Below are 17,349 nucleotides of genomic sequence, written 5' to 3'. Positions count from 1 at the left end.
CTCTTTCTAGTGAACTCTGCAGGAACTTTTTTCCTTTGCATCAAGGCATACTTTGGATCATGGCTTCTGCAAAAAGCCAAGGCGTTTCCAATAGATAATGTAAATACAGGTGCGCCGAAGCATGGGGGAGGCGTCGGGTACAAAAGTGGAACACGGAGCTATGCCCAGAAACAATTCATATTTACGATGCACCCACGACTAGCTTTCCAGTATATATGTAGACGGATAGTAGGGGGAAAGAAATGACTCCATGTTTAAATCTGGCGGGGAAATGCATTCTGCTAACACGGTTTGCAGAGCTAGCTTTTACTGCAAGTGCCACGAGTTGCACATCTAACGCAACATTCCCTCTTTGATTCCTCTCCCGCAACCTGCTCAAGATCAAATATTTCGGTTGCAGTCTGCCTAGTAACATCACAACAAAAGCAGCAGCAGCAGCAGCAGCAGCAGCAGCTTTGAACCATTGTAATCCCCCGCTCCGCTCCACCCCCCCACTACTCGCTCCCCCCCCCCGGTCTCCCACGTGGCCTCCTGGCACGAGCCGGCTCTACTGACTGCTTGCTTAGCATAACAATACACCCCTTGCCTGGCCAATCAGAGCAGCCGAGATCCCGGCAGCTGCCGGCACGGTAGCCGAGCAGCCTATAAATAAGAGAGGGCGGCTCTTCGTTGCTCATACTCGGCTGGGAAGTGCAGAGAGAAGCTTGAAGTTGTGTCAGGGCGGCGTTTGTGGTTCTCCTTTTCTTTCTCGTCCCTCGGCGTTTTCCCGGAAGATCTTTTAACTGCTTGCAAGCCTTGTGTGGATATTTCTCGCGTTTGGTTTTCTTCGCCCGATTGTCTGTTTGGACCATTATGACTCTGGAGGAAATTCACGGCCAGGAACCGATGCCTGAAACGAGCGACAGGTAACTATCCGCCACCGGATCGCCGCTGTTCGAGTTCAGCTCGAGGGGAGGCTACGGGGACGACGGGGCGGCGCTGCCCGGCGGCTGCGGGGCGGGGAGGGCGCCTTTGTGCGCCGGGCGATTGTCTCGCGCGGAGAGCCCTTCGCACGTGCGGAGGCGAACCCGGCGCCCCGGAGACGCGGGTGGGTTGCGGGGACGAGCGCCGGCGATCGGGGAGACCCCCCCTTCCCGGGGCGGGGCTGGTTGCTGCGGGGCTGACGGCGCGTCTTCCTCCTCTTGCTTGTAGCGCCACGAGCAGTTCCGCAAGCGGCGGCGGCAGCAGGCTGCAGAGCGCCGGCAAAGCCCTCAAGGAGTTGCTCGCCTCCTCCCAGCGCCGCGGCTGCCTCACCGCGGGCGTCTACGAATCGGCTAAGCTGATGAATGTGTAAGTATCAGTGCAGGATTGTTTTTATCAAAACCATTTTCCTTGACGGGATCCAAAGCGCCAGTCCTCGAGAGGGGAGAGAGCAGGCTGGTCCCCTCCCGGGCTTCCCCCCTCCCTGTGAAAGATTCCCACCCAGCCGGACTATCACTGGGTAGCTGGACTAATCGCCTGTTCCTTCCCTTTCTTCCTGCAGTGATCCGGATACCGTGGCTTTTTGTGTGCTGGCTGCAGATGAGGAGGATGAGGGGGACATTGCCCTGCAAATTCACTTCACGCTCATCCAGGCTTTCTGCTGTGAAAACGACATCGATATTGTCCGAATAAATGATATCCAGAAACTCGCTGCAATTGTGGGTGCTGGCGAGGAAGCTGGGGAGCCAAGAGACCTGCATTGCATCCTCATAACGGTGAGTTTTCTCCTAGATGTTTGGCAAAGGGTTAACTACAGGATGCGAGCCCTGCTTTCATTTCCTGTAAAAAGCGTCATGTCACTCCGGGCGTCTTGCAGGGCTTTGCAGAATGTGGGATTTCCCCTGCATTTTTTCTCCTCCCACTTCCCCCTTACACTCCCAGAACAGTTGAAAGAGTGCATAGTGCCTGTTGAAACAGCTTCAGGCAAGAGACTGCCAGAGCAACTTGAGGCCACCAAATAGTTCCCATGACATAACTTAAGTGCTTTTGCTGATGGTCTATTCCCAAGGGGGAGGATGTTATAAATGCACTAGTTCCACTGGGAGGGATCTGTGGGGGTGAAGCGGTATCACTTTCTGTCATGCACAAGTGATGCTATAGCTGTTTGGGAGGTTATAACTTTTAATTCTTGTGTTTCCTGCTAAAATATTTCGGTGACTTCTAGCATAGCCACTTTCACTCATGTATCCTTATTCTCTTCCGATTGTTGTAGAATCCCAGTGAGGATGCCTGGAAAGATCCAGCCTTGGACAAGCTGAACCTGTTTTGCGAGGAGAGTCGAAACATCAACGAGTGGGTGCCCAATATCACCCTTCCTGAGTGATGAAGGAAAGCCGCCCCACGCATAGGAGAGGTTGAAACCTTTTGTTGCATTCTCATTCTGGAGCTGCGCATCTGGGCAACCCAGCAAGTGGCTGGTTCTGGGGGTTAGCCTGGTCAGCAGCTTGGATTAAGTCGCTCAGACAGCACGTGGTGGGCTCTTGCAAAGAAAAAGAAGAAAGGAGGAAGGGGACTGCCCTGTGCCAAGAGTGAGTCCCCACTATGCTGCAGCGCTGGAGAAGCTGGCATATCTGTGGAGCTGAAGAAGTTACTGCAAGTCTTTTTGTAGGAGCAGAAGGGAGAAAACTGTTGCAGATTTTCAGGTCAGGTGGAATGTTGTTTGCGTTAGGGAAGATGGAGAGGAAGTTGGAAAACCAGACACAGAAGGCAAAGGGAAGCATGGACACAGTGCCAGGAATGGTTGATGGGGGTAGCCAGAGCCCCCAAGAGACTGGAAGCTTGATAGACTTTGGTACCATTGCATTTCTGCAAAGACTTTGATGCAGACTGATCTGTTGGAGGCCTTTGGACTATGTTCTGCATTAACAACTGATTTTGCAATAATTCTTTATAATTGAAATTCATGCTGCTATTGAAGATCTTATACATTTTTTTATAATAAATGTTGAGAACTGACTTTCATGTGCAGGTGGTCTTGCTTGGGAGGTGGTGGAAAAGAATCCAAAACAAGTTAAAGCTTTGATAAAGCTGAGAGGAAAACAGGAGTTAAATTCCTCCTAAAGGTGTTACAAGGAAGCAATGCTTGGGCCACAATCCAACACACAGTTAAGGACACTTAAGTACAGTGGATTAAGCATGCTTGACTTAGTGTAGGGTTGTGACCCTACAGATTTGCCCTTACTAAAAATGGTCAAGTGTGTGTTATCTACACGATACCTGCTAAAATGCCTAATGGTAGATGCGTGCACATGTCATGGTACACTGTGGAGATAATTGCAACACTCTGGAATGCATTTTTTGCAGTTTACATAAGGAGTGGTTTAATAAAAACACAGGGTTCAGCTACCTGTTCTAGTAAGTCATGATGACTTTGTCTTAGTAAAGCGTACTCGCTAAAACCATGCCATGTGTCTGAGATGACTCAGATATGTATCATTAGCTGAAAATGTTTCAGCCCCTGATAGTGGCTGGATGAATAAGTCTTTCGGTCGCAGTGATTTGACCTTTCACCCACTTCATTGCAACAGCTGCTTATCGCAACAGCTTGCAAGACTGAAGAGCTGCATGTTTAATGAACTTTGCAGTGCTCTAAAAAGACATCTTGCTAGTGAGCTAAACAGTGGAAAGCTGATGAATTATCAGCAAAAAGCACTTTTTCAGTTCCTGAGGCTTGGCATTGGAACCCACACTATTTCTAATTGCTAATTTTACTAATACTGGGTGGCTACAGTGAAAGTTCAGAGGAATTTTCTTTTGGAAGCACAATCACTTTCATTCTGTTTGGTTGCCTTTTCCCCGACAGAGACAACCAGCCTCTCATCCTTAAAACACCAGACACAGTTAGCTAGAAATATGCAGATTGGGTGCCAGTACCTTGCTTCTGCCTCAAGCTGTTGGCTTCTTGTTTGTCTGCCATATGTGGGAACAATAGAAGCTGTCATTTCAGTTCCTTGGTTGTCTCCAAGCACTACTTCCATGAATAAAACATACTAAAACTGTGGTCAAAGCCAGCAATGTGGGCATCTGATTGCTAGCAAATGAACTTAATTTGCCTTTCACCTTGACACAGTAATTTAAATCAGATACCATTATGCACTGGGAAGCAAGTCACCCGTGACCAGGCATATTTCAGTGAAGTGCCTAATACCTCTTTTCCTAATTTTAAAAAAGAAAAACTTCTGAAGGAAGAAAAGATCAGTCACATTTTTGCACCACTGCTTGGAGAACTCTGCAGCAGGACAAAAGGAGAGTGGTTGATCAGTGGCATTCGATTTCCCACTCCAGCAAGGGAGTCCTGGGAGAACAGACATTGGAGGCTTTATGACATCATTTGCCTTTGTCTGGTGTTCAGACCAAGAAAGGCTGGTTGCATCTTTAAAAAAAACTCACTTGCTGCCCAGACAATGGCATTCCAAGCTGTCTTGTTTCCCAGCACAGGACACATAGATTACATTCCACACAGTGCCAGTTGGTATTTGCTTTAACTCTATAAATGCCAACCATGCAAAACCTCTTCATTAATGTTGCAGTTGCCCGAACAGGAGTAGGTTGCCACATGCACAGGCCAACACATAGGGAAAAACTGGTTGTGTAAATACATGCAGGGGTACATCTTCCTGAAACTATGCTCTATCAAGTAATTGTGATGGCAACAGGAGTTATTTACAACAGTAAAATAACATGATGATGAAATCTCTCTAAGTCACGGACACACACGCTCAAGCTATATTATAATCATCTATCAGTGAATCACATTTCCATGGTTAAATTCTAAAATGAGAATTGCTGGGGCTCTGGAATTTGGAATTCTTTCTAGTTAATCCCAGTTGTACTAGGATTGTGGACACTCACTAGCGAAACTTCGAGTAAGCAAACTTAAAATTGCACTGAATGGTCTAGTTTATGCATTAGTTCTCATAAGCTAGTCTTAATTTCTTTAGGGTATCAAACAGATACAGTTACATTTGGAAGGATTATGTAACTTCCCAGAAAATGTATCATTCATCTGATCAGCTCTGTGCCGAATTCATGCAGGAATAAAACAGTATCCTGGAATAGCTTTTCTGCAAAGCATGAGCCAAAAGTGATGGCCTTGAATACCTTAATAAGCCAATGAGCCGATAAGATGGAACTGAGCCTGGAGAACAAAGCATGCATGTTGTATTATAACTGAAGCCCCAGCTTTGGCCACTTTGACCAAAATGTTGTGTACATAAGTTATACTTGTCAAGACGAAAGTTACACTTCATTCTTTCAAGCAGGAAAACAAAACAACATTCCAAATACTAATTGCCCTGCAGTGACACTGTTTCGACCTCATGGCAAGATGTACTGTGAAACAGGTCAGTAAAGGAAGTAAAACCAAATCTAGGCTTGTTTTTCTGGACAACCCACTCCAGAATTTATTTGCACAAAAATCCTACATAGGAGATCCAGGAAATGGTAGAAAGGGGCATCATGTAGTACTGCCTCTCCTGGATCTTAGTCTTCTCTGGCTTGGAGATTTCATGATTGAAGAAAGAGCAATATATACATGTAATGCGATAAAACAGGCGAGCTACCTACAATTTAGGTTGTATCTTGGCCCTCTAAATTGGGTTGATCACTGTGTGACTTCCTAATTGTTTTAGTTTTCTAACTCGCATTATTCCTGACTATTGGACATATTGGTTGGGACTAACAGGGAGTCTCAAGAACAACTGGAGTAAAAGAGCTTCTCCAGCCCTACTGTAGACTATTTTGTGTTCCTTTAATAAGTGCATTCCTAAAGTTTAAGCAGCTCCATAGGAATGAGGTTTTATTCCTACTTAGCATTAGCATGCTAGATTCCAGGCTCATGCTGGTCTCCGAATGCACATTTTCAGGGAATATTCCAGATGGGAGAGTTGGTTCTATGAACAAGTTTGACATGATGATGGTGTAGCAAAGCTGTTATTGGTATCAGTTTGGACCATGATGACTGGGGCCTCAAATGTTCTGACATGCATGCATTGAAATTTCATCACTGCACCCATGTTCCACACATATTTCTGTAGTACCCCCCCACTGTGATGAGCTATCACTTCCGCCTAAGGCATAACATTTACAGATCACATGTCCCACCAAAAGTGGTAACTAACAGTTCAGAATGTTAAATTGGTGGTGGTGGTGGGGAGACTCTGACACATGGTTCAGTGTAAAGTTTTTTCCTTGCACCAATTTTCATGACTGTTGCATGAATGCAACATGCACTTCCCTTTAGAATGAATATACTTTTTTCAGAATCTGAAATATGCCCAATGATTTTCTGTGATATGAAGCAGGGATTTCCACCAAGTACTAAGCTGTTCTCAGTTTCTAAGAAGATGATTACAAGGAAAAAACTAGGTTCCATCCATGGTAAGACACTCACAAGGAATGTAGCTCCAGTTGTGTGTAAACAAGGTGATAAATGCATGAATGTATATGAGGATGCGCAGGTGAATACACAGACTGTATTGGCACTTGGATGTATATTTGCACATTCAGTTTGTGTGCATTCTCAGTTTAGCAAATCAGGTAATCTGTTTATACATGTAGATCCCCTTCACTGGAGATCAATAAGAGCTTTGACTTTGCTGGGGCCAGATGCTGTAGTTTGCTTATACCCATTCAACCTTTACACTAGCATATAAATTTACACATAGTGCAAGTCTGCATCTCTGCAGGTATAATCTCTGCAGGTATAATGCAATCTGGAGTCCACATGTGCACCTTTTAATATGCAAACCATATCCTCCCCAAAAGGATGGAAAAAATTGCATGAATGGAACATTTGTCCATATAGATGGACTTGTTGTAAGCCCTGCATCCATTGGTATATGTATGCATGTGTCCACAGAGTGAACTTGTATGCACATAAGCTCCATGTTTCATCCTAAAGGGTGCATGTTGTGGCAAAGGGAGAACAGTTAATGCTAACAGATGTTTTCTAGAGATCTGTGTCCAGGCGGATGAAACAGACTAGGTTAGGTTCACTAAGTTCATTGCTTACCACTTCTCAAATGCCCCTGTCATTAAATGTCAGCAGCAAAAGTGCAGTCAGATTACATATGTCCCAGGTTCAAAATACATAATATCACTGGATGAAAGCCTGTTCTAATGACCTATGCAGTCTGGAATGAAATATATCGGTCAGTATCTAGGCATTGTACTCTTTGCATGGATACATTCATAAAAAGGTCACCAACATCTATGATAGTGCATTTATTGAAGTGGATGCTACAAAAGCCTATTAAGAACTGGCCTCCAGGAAGTTTCTGGAATATATCAATTTTATTTTTCAATATGCAGTCAAATTTGGCAGTCATTCTGCTTACTTTTCATGCTCCAGTTGTTCTTGGGACTCCCTGTTAGTCCCAACCAGTATGACCAATGGTCAGTAATAATGTGAGATAGAAATCTAGAACAGTTAGGGGGTCACAGATCAAGGCTTTGGACATTACTTGATGGAAAGTACAGATATAATATGTAAAAAAAAAGAACAAATGAGTAGAGATGAAGTAGTGAGCGAAAAGGTTGCTGCAGAAGATTGTTTACTGACATAATGTTCACACGTTCCAGTCTACAAAATGCTTTATTTTACTCTATTTCATTTATCTTCACAACAATGATTAGAGTGCTAGGCAGCGAGTTTCATGGCTAATTCAGGATCTGAAGTTCTCCTCCACATCCAACGCTGACATATTGTCTCAATTTTGCAGATATCCTATACTGGTGAACTGATTCCGATAGGTCTGAACATACCATGGCAACTAACAGCTGTATGATGCTTCTCTTGCAGGGAAGTATAACCCCAGAGTATAGGTGAGGTGAAATTAAACAAAAGAACTCCCTGAGTAAACTGAATATTAAGACTACCTTTCTAGTGTGCTAGGGTTTTTTTTTTTTTTTTTTTTTTGCATGCTTGGAGTTCTTAAATAGAAACTATTCAAGCATTTGACCTGCAGTTTGAAATAGTGTAGATTCATTGTGTGAGGGTAACGATTATGTTTGTTGGTGGCTGCCACCCTGGTAAACATGAGAAGTATGCCTCAGTGAGGACTTGCTGGCCCCACCTAAAGGCAAGTATTGGACTTATCTATCCTCATATACTGCATACTTTGATCTCAGTTAAGAATGATATACTCATCATATAACCATGCCTCTTTGGATAGTTGCTTTCCTATGTGTGCAATACACTCCCACTCTTCCACAAAGGATATCAGGTATGCAGAACAGGAAAAAAAAACTGTAATGAAAACCTTGCTTGCCTTTGATTGTTTAGTTCCCTCCACCCCCGGTCTTTGAAAAGACAATGATCTTAAGTATGAATACTTTGTGCAGTTGATTCTGGTATTTAGTGCAACAGTTCCAGCCACTCCCAGCAGTTGGACTCCAACAGTGTTGTGCTTGCCACACTGAACCATCAGAAACTGCTGGTTTTGGCCAGCAGAAGGTTTTGTTTGTCTTCGTGTGCCTGTTCAGCTTTACCTTTGGATCTCCTGATTACTCAGGATGAATCACTGCATTAGGTTTAGTCCTTTGCACGAGTAACCATCCCTCTGAACTCTAGGGCAGCCTTTCCCGATGTGATGGCCTGCAGATGTTTTGGAGTAGGACTGCCATCAGTCCTGTTCATTGACTATGATGGCTGTGGCTGGTGGGAGTTGTAGTCCAACACCTTTGAAGGGTACTAGGTTGGAGAAGGATCCTTTGAATCAAGCTCTTGTTTCATGCACCTGCAATTTCTACAGCCTTGTATACCAGCCCAATACTTGTTTTCTGGCTTTTCTGGACTGTGTACCTGTCTGCTACCCTGACCCGATACCTCTCGACCTTGGCTCTGGCTTGTTTTTTGTGAGCATGGGTATGCATGCCTGCGCTTGTCACCTGGTTGAGCTACCATGCAGATTTCTGGCCTAAGCGTCCCACTGATCTGACTTGTTTTGGTTCTTGCACTTCTTCCACAACTCATCCACACCCTTGGGTTGAATCAGACAGAGTATTAGGGGGCAGCCCACTAGGGATGGAGCTGCAGATCTTTCACTTGGAGCCACATATTTCTGGGAGGCTATTCTGTGCACTTGCTGAAATAAAAATTAGGGATCCTGCTGATCTTTGTTGTGTCTCATTCTCCAGCATTAGCTGGCTATTCACCCATATCTGCTGCACTTCCTTCTACAGCATAGACCTTGCATCTTTCTTCCTGAGGGGGTTTTCTCCCCTGCAACCCAATGCTCTCCTCTCCCTGTCCATACATGACTTTTTTTGAATAAGGATGTCATGAGAAGATAGGATGCAAGACACACACACTTTGCAGCATATGTAAAAGTATATGCAAATCTGGGCATTTCTTTTAAGCTTGAGGGCATGAGCTCTGAATCTTTTCTATACCTAGCACCACTTGTGAACTGATGGACCTTGTTCGTCTGTTGAACAATTATTCTACAAGATGTGTGTGAAGGGAGGCTACACGTAATAGGTTTTTTGGCTGATGCTTCTTCTCCAATAAAATAGTCTCTCAGTTCCATTAACCTATAAAAAAGAAAATGGGTTGACATTTTCCAAACATGATCTATTAGTCTGGATAAATCAAGGAATATAATAGGATATTTCATAATTAGGCAGGCAAGTTGATCTATGTGCCTTAATAATGATGTGTGTTTTTATTGGTATAAAAGTTGTACACTGCAATCTTATGCAAGTTTACTTTGGAGGGAGTCTGACTCTGTTTAATAGAGTTTCCTCTCCAAGAAGTGAGTGTCTAGGCTTGCAGCCTTAATTTCTATGCACTCTGTTGATTAATTGCAAGTAGTGATGTTCTCAGCCTTTTTACTTTTGCAAAGTTACAGGTTATGTCAACTAACTAATTAATGAAACTACTACCACAGCTACTACTACTACTAGGGCAGTATGGTTCATACTAAAGTATTCAATTACGGGAGCATGTTATAGTGCATTACAGACTGTTCTCTTCTGAATTAAGACTCCATCACCACTGTTCACACCATGGTTATCCATATAAAAGTCACAGACTGAATCACTAGGCTTCAGAACATGTGCCACCCTGTGGTTTCTGTTCAAAAGCCTTACCAGCGACCCCAGTCACCAAGGTGTGGGCCATAGTACAGGGGCCCGACAGTATGTATGAATCAGCCCACATGTATGGATTGATTCATACACACCTCTACACCACTCTGTGACTCATCACATAATGTCTCATCTTTAGCTTTCGTTTATTATGTGAATATTTTGTCTTTCCCCAAAGAGTTCAAGGCAGCAGGGTAGGCTCTAATAAGTTCTTCTGATGGTTGTATTTATTTTATTGTTTTATGGTTTTCTTGTACATCTACTAGAGGGTAGTTAAAAGAAAGTAAATACTTAAGCATTGCTATATAAAAAATGTGGGTCCCACATGGTCATTTCATGTAAGCAAAGCATCACCTGAGTTTTGAGGCACCGAGTGCATGTGACCATCACTTTATAGTCCAGTCCTAGCCGTGGTGGGCATGTCATGAGTGGAGCTGACTGGAGCCTGGGGCCAAACTAGATGGCCCAGGAGGCCCCTTCTGACTCATTCTGTTTCTATGTTTATTCAAAAGTTACTCCTGTAGATTTCTTAGGATTGCAACCTTATTGTGGCCCAATTTTAACCATGTAAATACAGTGCATTTGCAAGTGGCTAGATCTGCCCCTCTGCCCTTTGTGTAACTTTATTTTAAAGTAACACAGTATGAATCATCGTCAGATAATCTGTGTGTGCTATTTAAATCTGTTTAATACTGCTGCTGTCTTCCCCAGCAGAGCTGTTCACTGGGATCCAACAATTTGCTTCCATAGGTAGAAGCATATGTGGTTCACATGTAAGCTGCTTGGGCAACCTTTGAGCTTTGTTCAAGCTACATGCATGATTGAACTAGTGGTGCATGTGCCCTTTAGAGGTCGGTTCTGAGATATCTTCCCAAGTCCAAGGGCAAATAGCAGGAAAAAAGAAAGAAATGTGAGTAAGGAAACTTGAGTGCAGAGGGGGACATTTGGGAGAAGGTGTGGGCTGTCTTTAGGGTGAAAAGAACCCACTCGATTCAGTTTTTGCTCTAAGATTTTAATTGGCCATGGCCACTTTGTTTACTGAAATTAAAACAGAGTGCAGCCGCAAATCCAAATTACCCAGTGTGCTTATATAAACGGCTGGGAAAGCTTTTCCCTGCCCTTCACGTGGAGAAACTAAAGTTTCATTGTTCCTTTCTGAGGGCAATTATGTAGCATGATTGCCTTTAAGGATCATCTCCCTTTCACGTGGGCTGCTGCCAGCAGTCCTGTTTGTTCAGGAAGCCACAACTTGGATTTCCAAATACAGTATAAAAAATGTATCAGACCGGTAGGAAAAATGAAAAGACTTCTAAGTGCATTTGACACCTTCCCACTTTTGCTACTATAATTATTTCAGCTGGTTCCTGGAAGACATGAAAATGGCAGTGCAGGCATCAGCAAATGCTTTACTCCTCACTAAAAAAAAAAAGACCGTCACTTTCCCTTTGCAAAGCTTCAAGGCTTCACCTCTGTGTTTGTCCCAGGGGCAAATACACAGTACAGGTGAAGGTGCCAGGTAGCGGGGCTAGGTGGAGGAGTGCTTTTTGCAGATGGGCTTTCCCTGGTACACCTGCCCTACATCATCCATAGTGGGGGAAGGAGTCGGGCAGCTCAGGTGTCTCCCAGAGTGCCTGCTGGAGCAGAGAGCTTGGTGGGTAGAGGTCATCACCCCCCCTCCCCACTTTAGGAGCCCCACCTAGCCTACACTTAATGGCAGCAGCTTTCCAGGGTAGATGGATAAGGATTATTCCCTGCCCATTATATCCCACCTTTCCACCTAGGAATTCAGGGTGGTAAGTTTCCACGACCCCACGTTGTCCTCACAGCAACTTTGTGAGGTAGGTTAGATCAAGAGAGAGTGACTAGCCCAAAATCACCCAGTCTGTTTTCTGACTAAGTGGAGATTTGAACGTGGGTCACCATATAGGCCTAGTCTGGCACACCAACCAAAGACCACATGCTCCTTCGAAGTAAACAGGAAAAGCACACTTCATGCAGAAGAAGAACCAGTGTGTGCGCAGTGGCTAGACTCTAGCTGCTAGAGTGTTGAACTTAGACTCCAGAAATCCAGATTGCTGTCCACACTCAGCCATAAAGATCAGTGGGTGACTTTGGGTCAGTCACTAACTCTCTGCCTCCCTCCCTACCAAGCTTCCTATCTCACAGGGTTGTTGTGAGAATAAAATAAAGAAGAGGAGGAGGCTTTTTCCTGGTTCCTTGCAGGAAAAAGTGGCTTATCATGCTTATCTGAGATGATTTACAGTCTGGTTGGCACATGGTGGACAGCCACTCCCTGGGTGGAACATGTGGCCTTCAATCCACTCCAACTATATGTACAGGTGAGGATGAGCTGATCTGCCTGGAGAGTTGGGGTGTAAATGCATAGTCAGAAGTGTGGCTTCTAGATTGAAAGAGGTATTGCTGTCACTCTATACTTTTCTGGTGTGCCCACAGCTGGAGCATTGTGTTCAATTACGGGCTCCATGTTACAAGAGGGATATAGCCAGGTTGGAACTGGTGCAGCGTAGAGCTACAAAGATGGTGGTTGGATTGCAGGGAAAGCCATATGAGGTGAGACTGAGGGAGCTGAGTTTTTTCAGCCTGGAGAAGAGGAGACTCCGAGGGGATCTGTTGATGATATATAGGTCCGTGAGGGGTATGTGGGTAGAGACCTGTTTTCCCCTGTGGAGGAGGGCTGGATGCCTTCCAATGGAGCAAAGCTCAGGGAACCAAGGTTCAAGGTGGATGCCAGTTAGGACCCCAAGGGTATGGAACGGGCTTCCATGGGAGGTGGTTGAAGCCCCATTGGTGAGGGTGTCCAAGGATAAACTGCACATGCACATAGCAGGCATGACATGAGTGGAGCCAGCTGGAGCTGGGGGTCAGACTAGATGGCCCAGGAGGTCCCTCCTGACTCACTCTGTTTCTATGTTTCTAAATATTCCCTCTTTACCTTTAAATCTGCCTTTCCCAAGCTGGCAGTCTCCAGAGACCTTGGGCCTCAGTTTCCACAATTCCCTGCCCTGTTGCAGTCCAACTTGCCTGGAAAGCCCCAGGCTGAGGAAGGCTCCTTCAAAACTTCAGGTGGAATGGAAGATGTTCCTTTTGTTTCCTGGAATATCCTAAGTTCTCTTGCTCTATGTGGCTGTTCAGCAAAAATGAAATTTCCTGTGGCTGTTACCTTAAGGCAGGGGAGGGGAACATGCCTCCCACAGGCTGCATGCGACCCCCACAGTACCCCAGTGCTGCTCCTGCACCCTCAAAATTAAGGGGGACTCAGCCATCACCCCAAAGGAGTGTATGCCAAAGACTACATTCTCCTGGAAGGCTTGCAATCTTGCCTCCTTTGTAGGAGCCAGTATGCTGGGGAAAATGACTAAAAGGGTGCCATTGTGCACATGCTCATCTTGTGGCTTTCTTGCTGGCATTTGGTTGGCCTTTTTCCCTATTTGCCCTCCCGCCCCCTGAGATCAGCAACAGAAGCCCTCCTCCGGGAACCCTCTGTGAAAGATGTGAGGAGACAGAGTACCCGGATGAGGGCCTTCTCTGTGGTGGTGCCCCGACTATGGAATGCGCTCCCCAGAGAGGTCTGCCTGGCACCGTCATTATAAATTTTTCAGCACCAGCTTAAGACCTTTTTATTTAATCAATATTTTAATATGTTTTTATATTGAATTTTATTAATTTGCAGCCAGAGTGGGTCGTCAATTTATTTATGTTGTTAGCTGTCCAGAGACGTTAGTAATTGGACGGCATACAAAATAAATACATACATACATACATACATACATACATACAGAAAGAAAGGATTCTGGATATGATGGGTCTGATCCCGCTTGGCTTTTCTGGAGGACTGTTGGAAATTGTGTGAGGCATCATAAGAAGGACTGGAGACAGAGGAAGGCATTGGCAGAAATCACCATCTGGTTTATGTGACTGGATCAACAATTTAGGCTGCAAGTTGAAAAGTACATGCATGGAATATTTGCTATGTGGCAACAGCTGCCACAAGGACCATCTCCACGTTGCAGTAAAAAAAAAATAGACTGGGCCCAATTGTACAAGACATAAGCAAGGAGACATTAGAAACAATTATGAAGCATAAACAGGTATTCCCAGCCTCAGATTCAAGTTTGATAGATGTTTGCTATGGCTTGTTATGTAAGTGGGTATGGTGCCAGTTTTGTGCTACCTTCACAGAGATTTTCCATGCATTAGGCTTTATCCAAGTAAAGGAGAGGACACCAAGAAATCAAGTTAAAATTAATTCCTTATGCAGTTGTGCAGAGTTTACTGGGATTGATTTGTGTATGCCTTTAAGCAGGGCTATTTTTCATGAGTATATTTGTTGTATTGTGACAGTTGCTTCAAAGGAAACAAACCACACCCTCATTCATTTGCATTTTGACTCATCCATTACATTCCTGTTCTAGCTACTCTAAGAAAACATTTTTTAAAAAAATCCAACTGTATGGTTTACTTCAAAACACAAGCAATCATTAGATAAAATATTGCAACTGGAGTATGTATCATTTACAAATAAAATGTTTGCAATGATGTTATCACCCTAAACACCCTAATTCTGCTGGACTGAATTATGCTGCTGGCTTGCTTGCAATGGAGCCACGTCCCTGGGAAAAATAAAGAGAGAACTCTGCTCCTATGCAGTGTGGTTGGAGGTGGCTCTCACTGAATTAAGCAGGATCTACACCTGAGCAAATGTGGATAGCATTTGATGTGCAGTGCTATCAGACGGGTGCATGTGTCTGAATCGAGCACTGCTGCATTTTCCAAAAGCCATTTGGAAATCGATGTAAAGGGCTGTTAAATATATGAATGATATCAAGAAGAAATTACTGGCCTGTTTCCACAGAGCATTTTACCAAGGGAATGGACAAATTCCAGTCCAGCCCCCATTAATTTACAAGATTGTTTTTCCGGATGTTTACAATTCCTGCTCCCCAATTAAAAAAACAAAATCTAGAGCCCAGTTTGTTTATTTAGAACAATCTACAGTGTGAAGGCTGAGAGAGTATTGGGAAGCTTTGGACTAGTCAAGAAGTGTCTGGGGCAATAGGGAACTAACCCACATCTAATGAGAATCTGTCATAGGTTGGGTGAATCCCCTCTAAATTCCATGGGAAGTATCCAGCGGAGCCTGCACACTTCCAGAAGTCATAAGCAAGACCTGTCTCCACTGCAACAGGGGAGCCAGCACTTCCCAAAGTAATCCTGGAAATGAGGCAGATGTCACCATCATTCTTCTCCCCTTGCTTCCAAGCAGACCAGAACAAAGTCTAATTAAAAGGCTGTGCTATGTTAAAGTGGACCAGCTAGGCTGGCTTTGGGGTGCAGAAGAAGAGTCTTGCAGAAATCAGTAACAAAGAAACAAAGTTAGAATACTGATCCTTAGAAAGATGCAGCTTAATGATAAGAAGTCAAGTCCAAACTGAATACTTCCCTTCTCAAATGAAAACAGGAAACCACATGTTTAGTGTGGTCTGGTTTCAAGGCCAATTGTTTGGAGTATCTAACACTTCTCAGTTGGTTCACCCTCTTACCTATTGCTGTATTTTCCAATTGATTGTGTTCCATATTAGTATGTCCACTAAACTTTCCCACAGAACTTGAAACTGTCTGTTTCTCAGCAACTACCTGGACTATTTCTGGCCTCATTGACCTTGGCATTTCAGTGGCAGATTCTGCCCCCTCTTTTTCATCTGAGTCAAAATCTATATCTACAACCTTTGAAGATTCTTTTATATGAGAAGTGGGCTTGATCCCTTATAGCTAATTGCCCCTTTCCAGAATGGGGCATGTCAGTGGAACTTTCTTCTGTGACCTCTGCTGAACTTTTTCGTGCTGGAAATGAGTATTTCAGCTCATTTCTAGTTGCTAGAGAAAGTGGTAGCTTTCTGTTGCACCCATTGTTTTGCATCACTGCTGACTCACAATCAGTGCTGGATCCTGCCCCATGATAGGCTGTGCCCAGACAAAATCCCAAACTGGCTACTGAAACTTACAGAATTTTCTGGTAATTCTAGTCATGTGCAAGTAGATCTTTGCAAATATATTCTCACAAGTAGTTAATGGATCCATGCAAGTTTTTGGATCTTAGCAGATCCAAATGAAGGGTCAAAATCCATTATCTAATGGGAACATTTAGATGATAATGTTAATTTCCTTATTTATTTCAGAATGTGGCAAATCAGCACAGCAATATTTGGTGTCCCTGATCCCATTTTGCTAAAGAATGATTTGGATTTCTGCCAGCAGTAAGTAATTAAAAGTTCTTTTGAGTGGACTTCTCATGGGACACAAGCTTGTCTTTGGGCCGCTCCTACACAAGGATCACTTCTGTGCCAAAAGATGGAATTGAAAAGTGGCTTCTGAACAAATTTAAAGCTGTGGGATCCTTTAGTTAGAAAGGATCTATTGTTGTTGTTGTTAGTTGCAAAGTCGTGTCTGACTCATCGTGACCCCATGGACATAATTTCTCCAGGCCCTCCTGTCCTCCATCGTCCCCTGGAGTCCACCTAAGCTCACACCGACTGCTTCAGTGACTCCAGCCACCTCATCCTCTGCTGTCCCCTTCTTCTTTTGCCATCTATTGTTCCCAGCATTAGGCTCTTCTCCAGGGAGTCCTTCCTTCTCATTAGGTGGCCAAAGTATTTGAGTTTCTTCTTCAGTACCTGGCCTTCTAAGGAGCAGTCAGGGTTGATCTCCTCTAGGACTGACCGGTTTGATCACCTTGCAGTCCAAGGGACTCGCAGGAATCTCCTCCAGCACCACAATTCAAAGGCCTCAATTCTCCAGTGCTCACCCTTCCTTACGATCTAACTTTCACAGCCATACATTGCAAAAGGAACTATTACTTTAGGCTAATGGTCTGATGGTACAGTAAGAGTATATTGCTGCATATTTCAGAAACAGAGTTAAAATTTTCTCTAGAAACATGTTTTCACATCTCCCTTTAATGCTCTCCACAAAAGGAACTGAAAACCTCCACCTAAGTTTAATGAACTTATTATTGGTAAATAATATGCAGTGCATTTCCCCATATTTGTTTACTAGCTAGCTTTAAACATAGTGCTTATGCTCAGCCTATCCTGGCCTAACCATGTTTTTCAGAGAAATGAAAGCATGTTGTACAGTGAATACTGCTACAGAAATGTTAGGGCATATAGGTCAAACAGACAGAAGCAAGAAGTTTAGAAATCTAACTTCCTTTGGATTCCG

General features: G+C 44.1%; 1 protein-coding gene across 1 annotated transcript; it reads left to right on the top strand.

The window, feature by feature from the left end:
* Positions 1 to 675: 675 nt before the first annotated feature.
* GADD45G (growth arrest and DNA damage inducible gamma) lies at positions 676 to 2,976 on the top strand. Its single transcript, XM_044446769.1, has 4 exons — positions 676 to 905; positions 1,192 to 1,329; positions 1,523 to 1,736; positions 2,234 to 2,976. Exons 1-4 carry the CDS (start codon positions 853 to 855, stop codon positions 2,342 to 2,344), a joined length of 516 nt encoding a protein of 171 aa, XP_044302704.1. The 5' UTR covers positions 676 to 852; the 3' UTR covers positions 2,345 to 2,976.
* The last annotated feature ends 14,373 nt before the right edge of the window (positions 2,977 to 17,349 follow it).

The sequence above is a fragment of the Varanus komodoensis genome, unplaced genomic scaffold, assembly GCF_004798865.1.
Source record: "Varanus komodoensis strain SLA01 unplaced genomic scaffold, ASM479886v1 scaffold5, whole genome shotgun sequence".
In the NCBI taxonomy this organism is placed as follows: Eukaryota; Metazoa; Chordata; class Lepidosauria; order Squamata; family Varanidae; genus Varanus; species Varanus komodoensis.
This window is presented reverse-complemented; position numbering and strand designations above follow the sequence as displayed.

What these genes read in the sequence shown, in the direction of transcription:
- GADD45G (XM_044446769.1), top strand. Translation starts at nt 853, where the DNA reads ATGACTCTGGAGGAAATTCACGGCCAGGAACCGATGCCTGAAACGAGC. An exon ending in ATGCCTGAAACGAGCGACAG is followed by an intron (nt 906 to 1,191) that starts GTAACTATCCGC and finishes TCTTGCTTGTAG; the next exon opens with CGCCACGAGCAGTTCCGCAA. An exon ending in TGCATTGCATCCTCATAACG is followed by an intron (nt 1,737 to 2,233) that starts GTGAGTTTTCTC and finishes CGATTGTTGTAG; the next exon opens with AATCCCAGTGAGGATGCCTG.